Source organism: Asparagus officinalis, chromosome 9, assembly GCF_001876935.1.
Source record: "Asparagus officinalis chromosome 9, Aspof.V1, whole genome shotgun sequence".
In the NCBI taxonomy this organism is placed as follows: domain Eukaryota; kingdom Viridiplantae; phylum Streptophyta; class Magnoliopsida; order Asparagales; family Asparagaceae; genus Asparagus; species Asparagus officinalis.
The window spans coordinates 56660761-56672480 of NC_033802.1; the positions used below are offsets into that span (position 1 = coordinate 56660761).

The 11720-nt window shown below is 34.8% G+C and overlaps 1 protein-coding gene across 1 annotated transcript; it reads right to left on the minus strand.

The window, feature by feature from the left end:
• Positions 367–9721, minus strand: LOC109824074 (SNF1-related protein kinase regulatory subunit gamma-1). The gene is given in 6 exon segments (XM_020390595.1): positions 367–775; positions 2241–2404; positions 4245–4520; positions 4990–5163; positions 6284–6456; positions 9362–9721. Coding segments are annotated over 6 exon segments (1248 nt in total). The 5' UTR covers positions 9525–9721; the 3' UTR covers positions 367–477.

The window sequence follows — 11720 nt, forward strand, 5'->3', positions numbered from 1 at the left end:
CATCTTACAGGCATGATGAGGCTCCATCTTCCAGGCATAATGTAGGGATGAGGTTTGATCATCTCACTACCAAGTTCAATAAAAGAACTTGGTACCAAAGTTCTCTATATTTCTCATATATATGTTTGTTGTGATTATGATCCTATCACGCCGTATGTATTAACACTTTATTCAAACTAAAATAGCGGCAAGAATTCTAGCCAACACTAATAGCATCACACTCAACGAAATAATGAAAACTTGCACCAACTATTACTTGCTGAAGTTTAAATGGGTAATTGAATCCAATTTACTGTCAACTCTGATTTTTTTTCAGAAATTCATTGGTTATATGTTAATTGATGACTAAATTGAAGACAAACAATATACAGCAAATAAAAGAGCAAGCATAGTAACTTAATATACACGTGAAACAAGAAACAAATATAATACAAGAGCAAGATTCAGCTGACAACAATCTGAATACAAAGACAAGTCCTAGACTCGGCTATTCTGAGGCAAAGGAACAACCCCATCGAAGAAATCCCCAAAATAACCATGTGGCTCATGAACCAACTTCGATATTATGTCTCTTAATGTGATCACTCCCTCTAAATTATTCTCCTCGTTAACAACATAGATTCGATGTATCTTTTCGCTGTCAAGCTTCAATATTATGTCTTTGATCGTATCATCTCTTTTGCAAGTGATTACTCCTCTCAACATGGGTGAGACCTCTTGGTTCTTCTCCAAGTAATTGCGAACTGCCGTGAGAAAGTTCTTAACTGAGATTGACCTGCACAGAAATCAAAGAAATTCATTTTCCTTTCCACTCGAAGGTGCAAATTTTGCATCAATGCTCTTCTAAGTAAATAACAGCGACACGCCTTTCAGTATATTCTTCAAAAAGATCAACTTAATAAGCAACATATCCTCACAATTTCTAATGGAGTCGTGAACTGACACCAATAGAAACATAGCCCTGTGGTGCTTAATCTCTCCCTTTTCTTTTTTTTATATTTCCCAATAACTAATTGTATGCATGACAGTAATTTTTTATGCATGAAATATAAACCACCATATTTAATGTTATGCATCATGTTCTATCTAACCGTAAATTTGATAAACATTAGGGCTAATTGCACATAAAGCCCCTGCCCTATAGTTTTCTTGACAGAGAGACTCCCCAAGTGGTTTTTTTTCCCCTCAGATATCTCCCTTGTGCTTTTACCAAAGGAAATTTTTATAAAAATTTCCTTTGTTTGGGAGTTTATTGGGGAAAGGAAAGGTAAGATGAAACAAGGCAAGGGATGGTAGAGAAGGTGAAGGATAATATAATATCTTGTTTGGAAGTTTAGTGAAAGGAATCGAGGAAATCCTATTTCATCATGTTTGGGAGCTCTAACTAAGGGAAAGGAAAGAGAGGGTACCATAATCAAATATCTGCCGTTGATCCATAATGATAAGAGGGTCAAACATCTTTTATGAATAATTCTGCTCCTTTCTCCTCTACACCCCAATTTGCCGGGAACAAAATGGCAATATTCTTATGTAAATTTTCTCTTCCCTCCCTTCCATTACTTCTCTAAAAAAACTCCCCAACAAAGTAAATTGCCAAATTCTCTTTCCCCATCCTCTCCTACCCTCCATCCAAACATAATGTAATAAAGTGAATTGTTATTACTATTTTTTATTTTCTAAAAATAAAAAAAATGACTCAAGGGGTAAAGTGAATTGTTATTATTATTATTTATTTTTTACTTCAGGGGTAAAGAGTCAAAAAAATCACTCAGGGGTTCTATCAGCCAAAATGAAATCACAGGGTTAATAAGTTCAAAAGCACCATACTGCAAGGGTCTATGTGCAATTAACCCCCAAGCAATATGCTATTCTCATCTAAAATTAATCAGCACTAAGAATAGAACTGTTTTGTGTAAGAATAACATTTATTTCGTGTAAAGGAAAAAAGTAATTATCCGATATCCTGTCAGTTTACCAAAGAACCTGGAGGGTAAGGGTAGAGCATATTACACCTATTCTTTCGTGGATGTATATTGTACTACAAATTTATTTAGCCTAGTCCAGATATATGTCCTGTGGCATGCCTAACAAGATATTCATTCTTACAAATACTTTCATTGGTAAAACAACTACAGAGTATGCTACAGGGCAAGAAGAATACATAGATCTATAAAGTAATGAGCAGTGGCTTTGATGCTTCAGCAGAAGAGACAACGAACTAATGATAATTGGACCCAAACCTGTATTCTTTATATATGTCAGGAGCAGTCAGAAGATACTGAACATCTCTGATGCTGATATTGCCTACTGGGTTTTTCCCACTTTCATCAACTACTGGAAGGCCACCAATTCCCTTTTTCCTCATCATCTGGAAGGCATTCAAGACTGGTTCATCCTCACTCACCTGTAAAGAGGAGGAAACTAGCATGTGTATAAAGCTCTTTAGAAGAAAATCATGAACTTTCACTAGAGTGACATATGAACTAGGCAGATGGCACAATAACTCAACAGACTTTCAATGTCCCTAGCTGATCTCCTTTGCATGTGCTTTCAGTAGGGGTGCAAACGGATTGGATACTGTTGCAATAGGCACTTACCATATCCATATCCGCTTACTAAAAACGGACATGGATACAATTATCCTTTGGCAAGTAAAAGTCATGTCCATATCCGCAAAAAACGGATACAGCGGAAACAGATACTCTTCGGAGATTAGAGAAACGGATACGGATATGGATACGGTTGTGGATATGAATCAGATACTTGACAAATGGATATGCATTGGATATAAGAGAAGATTCGTACATTAATTGCTCTATTTTGCAACAAAAAGATAAAACATGACTTAAAATTTGAAAAATATTGCCTATCGTCAAACTTTAAAAGTGATGTACAATGTCTAATGTAACCAAAATAATTCAATTCTCAAATGGTCGCATTATTCAAAGGGCAAAGTTTCCTTAATCACCATTAATAAAATAATTAAATGATAGTATTAACATGAATTTGACCATAAATAAGTCCGAAATGCAAAATAGATTACCTCAACAAAGCACAGTCCACATAACCCAAAACAAATAACACGTCCTAAAACTCAATTATTATCATGAAAAGAAAAAAAGTTAGCAATATTTGTATCCAAATCCATATCGTACCAATGAAAAAAATCCAGATATCCATATCCATATCTGAAATTTGGTGAAATCTGTATCTGAATCCGTATTTGACCAAAGATCCAAAATGTATCCGTATCCATATCCATACCCAAATGGTTTCAAATATTGGTTACCATATCCACATCCATTTCGGACACGGTTGCGGATAAGATCAGATATATCCGACTGTTTTGCAACCCTAGATTTCAGGGTGAGACATAGTAGAGAGGTAGAACATAGAAATTGAGCTAACATCTCACACAGAGACGTCCAAGATCATGGATCCCTGATAGAAACTATAATGATTGATATAGAGATCCACGTGTAGCACGAAGAAACCATGAAAGAGTAAATGACAATCCATGAATTAAATCCAGGTATCACTTTGACTGAGAAAAGGAAGAGACAAGATGTTCCTTTTTTTCCAGACTGTAATTACTTTCTTTTGTTACCAAATGTTATTTCTATTTTCCAAAACATATATTTATAATGCTCATTAAAAAGAAAACATGGGTTCTGTTGTAACCCTCTTGCCTCAGGATAACTTCGTGAATTAGGGTATCAATTCTATTCCATGATAAAATGGTTGGCAATAGATTGACAGTGATCATTAAAAAAATCAGAACACTATCGACACTTCTCATCCTTATTATGAACCATTGCTGCTGCAATAGCTAAGTTTCTCTTTCTTTTAGTTCCCATTATTGCATAAGCAAAGCCCCACAGGAAAGTAAGTTTTGTAATACGTAGATCACTTTTGATGAAGCTTTAAAAGAGACAGTTATCCAAGTTAGATCCCATGGGTTTTTCCCCCTTCTTCTTTTGACAACCCAGCTCATAATCGAACCCTAGTCCGTGAAAGCCATATTAGAACCGCCCAACCGTCTAGGTCACCCGTGGTGGGTATGCATTTATCTTTTATCCAACTATGCTTCAAGGTATATTTCTCCTATATGTGATCATGAGTTAACTTACAATAAAAATTAGCAAAATTTACATTATAGAACTAGGATAGGAAAGTCAAGCAGCTAACACAACGAAGGTATAGATTAAAATTAATGCAATGGCATAGAAGAAGAGAAGTAGAACCTTGACAATTCTATCAGGCTTCATGATAGGAAGTCCCAATTCAAGTAGTTTCTTAGTGCCCCAACTTTCAAACCAATGGAGGCCAGCACACTCTGCCAGCATGTGAACAACCGCAGATTGTGTGATTATATTCTCAATTTTTCCTTCACCTAGGTCAACCACAGGAAGACTTTTCATTCTGTACTTAGAGAGCAGCAAAAGCATAGTTAGAAAAGTATCAGAGTTCTGCAAGGCAAGAAATGGCGCCCAACGGAATGATCCTGAGATATCTCCGACCTGTACAAAGTCTGCGATTTGTTCATGGGCAGTGATGAAGATAGATTGAAAGTAAAATAAAAATTTACTACCGCGTAAATTTCATAAAATTCCTGGACTTTAGGAGTTTTTGCACAAAACACCCTGAAATTTATAAATCATTTAAACAATACTGAACTTTCAAAAATATATTAAATCTCTGGAACTATTGGAAATTCTCATACACAACATTAATGGGTAAAAAGTCTAAACTAGCTTTCTTTTTACAAGTTTCTACTTACCCTTACCTTAAAAAATATTAAAGCTATACTTAGAAGATAGGAGTGAAATTGCTTAAAAGTTGTCACATGCAAAGCATCTGAAAATTAAAGTAACGGCTGTCAATCACGAACTTAAGTGAGACAAGTTTTGGAGGATTTTCAATGATTTATAAAGTTCAGGGAGTTTGTACAATTTAGCCTTTATTAGTAGTCTATAATCTAAAAGCAACCTTTGTATTCTTATAGAAATCAGAGGATGTAAGCAACTCGAAGAAACTTCCACCCATTGACGCAGCTGCATCGGGGCCAGATTTAGCAGGTCCAGCAGCAGCTGTGACTCCACCAGCAGCTGCAGAAGCTAGGGCAACTCCACCCACTGCCAGCCATCATTTTAAGGGCTGCAACTTCAGACTGCAAAATAGAATAGGCCTCATAAAAGAGAAGAAGAAGAAGGGCAGAGAAATTACAACTTTGATAGAAGAGCAAATAGAGAGTCGTATTCTGTTTATGGGTCAGACTGCCTACTGTAATAGTGGGTTGAGCCTGTGAAACATGAGTTTGCCGGTTGATCTTTGTGAATCACACAAAATTAAGATGTTTTGAAGCTCACAAGTTTTTAAAAAAAAAATCTATCATAAGTCTTTGGTAGAGATAAAATGTAAATGAGATGTCCCCAGCGATCATATTTGATACAGAGACACATTTTGAGACAGCTTGAACACCCTCATTTTCATTTTCATTTGATCTAGTATTTGAATAGATGTTGCTGAACAAAATTCTCCCTAAAGACCTTCATGGATGAATGGGTTAACCACAACTTAGCTGACACGCACACAAATTCATGCATGGAACATAACACCACATGACCTTAAATGAGTACACTTGGGAAATAAACCATTTTTACAAGGTATGTGGTATCTACATATGACTATGTTACGCATAGCACATGTAGTACTTATAGATACATGTGTCTCTCCCCTGAGCATAAAGAGGCACAAAATTTCTTTTTGACAGGCTAAAACCAATTGGATATTCCTTGAATAACATCTTCAGACGCATTGAACCCTAAAACTTTCAATTTAATCCAGAAGATATAGGTAATTACTCAACATCTATAATCCTCATGAGGCAAAGACTAGTTAAGAGAAAGCATGAGATCACATCACGAAACCCTGATAGAAATTGAAAGGCCAACTTATTATGATGTCTTCTACCTGGTTGAAGAATGTCCAATGTAATGTAGTTCCCACTGGTTGCACTTGTTTTAAATGTACAATGGACAAAAAATGGGCAAATGCACTTGTGTTATACCCAGACTGATCCACACCAGATGTGCATGCATGCAAAAAGAGTTTCTTCTTGGATGGAGTGACCTAGGGAAAATATATCCGCATCGAACTATCATTTTGAATACATCAAGCAATTAATCACAGAAGTTATAAGCATGGATTAGTCTTTCTTCCAACAAGAGCACAATTAAAATAAAACAAGTTCTCATTTTAAGTACAGGGGTTAGGTTGTGACCTGATGCAGGAGCCAAACAGCAATTCCAGCAAATTCTACAATTCCGATGTATCTGTCAATCCAGCTGGCATCATCTGGTGCTTCTACCTTTCTGACAGGAGCACTCAAGATCTTGTGCTTGGACAAAGTTTCCACAGTATCAGCCAAACTGGAATCTGAAGGTATCTCAACTACTGTATAAGCACCTCCAAGGAAGAATGACAATGGTGTCAGTATCTCCATAAGATGTATTATTCTTATACTCAGAAGCATAAGGCATACAAGAAAACAAGGTAGAGTGAGTGGAGTAAATATATACATAATATGACATAAAAACATCCTAGATACCATAGCAATATGTGAAGCTCTAAACAAATATATAGCAGCAGAAAGCATTCAGAATCAAATAAGCAAATAAGATAAGCAGTTGAACGTGCCATGCTTCAATTCAAGGTAACCTGCGAATTCAATCAGCAAACAGATATCGGTATTATCAGAATGTCTGATATCACACTTCTCATATTTAAATGAGTAGTATCATGGAATACTATATATGTTACATACTAAACTGGGAACTATGCCCCTATTAACATGAAAACTTGACATTCAAGGGTGCCCCACATGAGTTGACATCAAACCACATGTTGAGCTGGATTTATTTATCTTAAGAAGTCATATTTTGTAAATGTATCATCAACGAAATGGCTCATCATATAATGAGACATGATCCATTTTAATGTGTGAATGTAATTCTTTGTTGCATTTCTCCTTTTGGATGAGGATCAGTAGTCTTCCTGGAAAAAGATAAAAAAAAGGAGGAAAAAAGGAGGATTTTCCCTTAGGCGAGCAAAAGATGGGACATGAGAAAGTAGCAAGCTTCTTTCTTCAGGTGAGAAGACAAGTGCTTTTTTCCTTAAAGAGGACATTTACTGCAGGATGACAAGAAGGCGCTTCATCTCTTTCAAAAGGAGTCCTTACATATCCTTTCTTCTCATAGGTTACTAGTTTCAAGGTTATGGGATCTGCTATCATTGTGCGTGACAAGATTGGGAAGGTGGTGCAAGGTAGTGCTTCAGTTGCATAAGAGGATTACAGGATCATCACCATCCTAGATAGGTGGGTATAGAAACCTCGCGGTAATTTCTTTCATTACTAGTCAAATACAGACTTATGCAGACATGGATGCAACCCATTAAATCTTCTTTATGCTCTCTCTCACGTATGCTTAGTCACCATGCACTTCATTCGACGCATACAGTTTGGCTGAGATTCCCTGACTCTCTCTCACGTATGCTTAGTCACCATGCACTTCATTCGACGCATACAGTTTGGCTGAGATTCCCTGAACTGCAGTAACCAGTGCTATCACAGCCTTAAGAGTTGTTTGAGTTTGTAATAAAGGTGAAAGAGGAGAGGTAGGACAGAAAGAACAAAACAAAAATAAAAGCAAGAAAAATTATACACCAGGGCTCATGTTGGGAGACATTGGTGATTGACATGAAGACCAGGTGTGATAATAGTTCAGTTGGAAAGTATGGAGATATCAATGGTGTGATGTTCATTATGGACGCAATTTCATGTAGTTATAATAGTAGTAGAGTTAATTATTATTGTAGCGGATACAAAAGTAATAGCAACAGAAACATCACATTTGAAAGTGAGGAGTCACAGGAAGAAATCAATTCTGATTTCTGATATTGGGCATATTCAGAAAGGTTCTTATCAGCTGATACTATGCAAACCTTAATATCGATTTCCTCCAATGACTCGGCACTACCCTCATCCTAACTCCTATAGATGTTCCATCTCTCACCGAATTGAAGATCCTTCTCTGTTACTCTGTATTGCTCTTGCTCTTATATAGCAGCTGTACTAATGCAAACATTGAAACCTCAATGACACCATTTTCATTTGTCCCATCGAATCCTTTTCTTTTGAGTTACCTTCTATTTGGCATGAAAAATGGTAAAGGTACATGTATGAGACACAACAAATTATTAAAAGATAGGGTGAGGACACGACTATATACGTGTATATCTGTGTGGTATTGAAATTAATAATTTATATGATATCAATATTCTTTTTCATTCGCATGTTTTGAGAATTAAAATTAACATAACATTTTAGGATAAATTTTCAAAACCAACCTCTTTCCACATTTAATCCCAAAAATAGACTCATTTTGAAGTTATTTGCAAAAACCGACCTGGTTTCAGCCTTGGCGCTGAAACCATGTCAGTTTTTGTGAAAAGGAGTCTGAAACTTCACGGGAGTTCAACTCCCGTGAAGTTTCATAGTTAAAAAAATGTTTTTGAACTATAAAACTTCACGGGAGTTGAACTCCCGTGAAGTTTAGCAGCTTTGCTAAACTTCACAGGAGTTCCAACTCCCGAGAAGTTTCAGAAGTTTTTTTTCAAAAACCGACCTGGTTTCAGCGTCAAGGCTGAAACCAGGTCGGTTTTTGAAAATATTGTTGAAAGGGGTCTTTTTTTAGGATTAAATGTGGAAAGAGGTTGGTTTTGAAAACTTGTCCTAAAATGTTATGGTAATTTTACCATGTACATTATAAATTGAAAACTGCACGGTTTTGAACTAAAGGTGCAAACACCCTTTAAAATCATAGTTCTTAACCCTTGTCCATCAAATTTCAGGAAGCGAATGTGTAGGATATACGTCAAAGAAGTGTGTGCCGAGTGTTTTCAATAAAATGTCCATTATAAGATTGGTGCACCATGAGTAAATGTATGCACCATTCAATGAGTGTCCTAGGAGCCCGGGTATCTGATATGATACGGGATACATCTTCATGATAGCAGTATTCAACGCAACACGCGTTGGGTAGCAACTAATCACTGAGAAAATCGGCAACACGGGCAGACTTAATTCTTGTAACTCCATCTTCACTGATGTACCCCTCCACTCACAATTGACCAAAATTGCATGCATTAGAGAAGATCATTTTGAAAAAAGAAATTCGACTCAATGAACCTCCCATTCTTTTGCATCTCAATCAATCTGCACTCAACCGAAGTCCGGGCACAGTATTTTTTTCCCCCATAAAAAAAGGGGATTCAGTGAGAGATTGGGTTAGCGTTTTACCTTGAGAGGGATGGGCAAGGGGGAATGAGGAGACTGGGATCTTCTCGAAGCAGGAATTGAGCTTCTCAGATGGGCTCAGCTGAGGCTCCTGGATGTCCCATAGATCCTCAACCCTGTACCCGATCTCTGCTTCTGGGCTCCTAGGGCTTCGAGGGCTCTCCATTCGACCTCTCGATCTCTCGATCTTTTGATCCCACTCGTTAGGTCTTCACACTGGTTCTCGTAGCTGGGAGGAGACCAAATACTCGGAAAGATAAGCACAAACGAACTATTTTAATGCAATTCTTAACGCAATGTGTAGTAATAGAATTTCATTTTTTTCTTTTTTTTAATTTTACTTTGGGCCCTTGAATCTTTAAAGATATGAGATTATCTCCTCAAATCATTGGATATTAGGTCCCCAATTCTTATCATTTCTACGAGAATACGAGTACGTGCCAGTGCGAGCTACGGGGAAAAGTTGCGTAAACTTTCGAACTTATCATCAGGAGCGTACCTAATATGATGATGACGAGGTTGAAAACTTGAATCAGCTTTAGAGTTTATCTATCTAAAACTATATCTATCTATATGTGTACTACTTATACAACAACAGATTACCCATGTCAAAACTTTTGATTTACTCTTTTACCCTCTCAATTTCTTATAACTCACAATTATACCAATATTTATAAAATTAAGATCCATAACATTTTTCTTTAACTATGCACCTCTTCATTTTCTCAAAATTCACTAGAATACATTAATACTTTATAATGATAATAACATAAATATTTATAATTTACTACAAAGAATTTTTAATTATATGAAGTATTAAAATTATTTATTTAATAAGTTATCGTACATATTTATAATTATTAAAAATAATATAAATAGGGATTGATTCTTTTTGTCGTAAAGAATATTACCTTGTCTGATAATTAATATCGTTTTAGCAATAAATATTTAGAACTCATAAATTAAAAATGCCTTTACTTAGAAAAATTCCTTTATATAAAATTATTGGATCCTTAAAATTTATGAGACATATACTTTTTTTATTTTCCCAAAATATTTGGTCAATCACTAGAATATATTAAAAACTTATACTGATAATAAAATTTGTAAATATATTATAAATTATTATAAGGAATTACTAATTGTAATGAAATAGTATTTAATAAATTTTTGTACATAATTATAATTATTAATAATACTATACATAGGAATTAATTCTTTATATTGTAAGAAATATTACCTTGTTCGATATTATAATATCTTCTGAATTATAAAAATTGGATATTATAAATTAAAAATACTTTTCTTTAGAAAAATTGCTTTTATAAAAATATTGCATCCTTGGAATTTAAGAGACATGCACTTTTTTGGAAAGTAAATGTCTCATAAATCTCAAGGATCCAATATTTTTATGTAAAGTAATTTTCCTAAAAAAAGTATTTTTAATTTATAACGTCCAATTTTTATTACTTGGACGATGCTAATTATGTGTACTACTTATACAGCAGAACACCACACACCCACCCACCGAATCACCAAAAGAAATTACTCTACTAAATCCACTGATAGTTGGGGTTGTTGCACATAACCTATCTGAACTTTTTTATTCTATAATTAAATCTGGCCTAATTTTTTAAATTACCACCAAGAACTCTAACATGTCATATGCCAAACATGTGATAAAAGAGACAAAAATTTCTTCTTGGCCCTTAAAAATACATTTTTATTTTAAACATCAAAGATAATATTTTGGAACTACGGGTTTATTTTCATTTTTTTTTGTCATGTGTGGGCATGTTTAAATTGATGGTGATACTTTGAAGATTTAATTGAGAAACTTTTAGATGGGATTTAGTGGAATAAAAAAGCTCATGAAACTATGTGTAATAACCCCCAAAGTTTAGGGGGAATTTTTGGAATTAACCCTTTATTTTTCAACTCACCCATTTCATTCAAAATTAATGGTGGATTTTGCATTTTAGTATTAGTAAAATACTCAAAGAGTAACTTTATAGAGTTTCAATTTTCAATTTTGAGTAATTTTATCGGTTTCAGGAATGGACTTCAATTTGAAAGTTGTTTCGCGATACATGTGCAATTTATGGAAGTTTATTGTTGTAATTTGGAGTTTATCAAGCATCGAGTAAGATCATATAATAACTCTTAATGTCAAATAACATATATTTAATTTTTCTTTAATTCCTCGAGCTCAAATAATTAATTTAACTAATTCCTTTTGAACATCTACCTTTTAACAATATTCTTCTTCGCTCTATGTGTTAATATTGTGCTATTGAATTCATTCAATTACTACAATTATTTGCAATTAGTAATAATTGATAAATTAGTTACTAATTTTTTT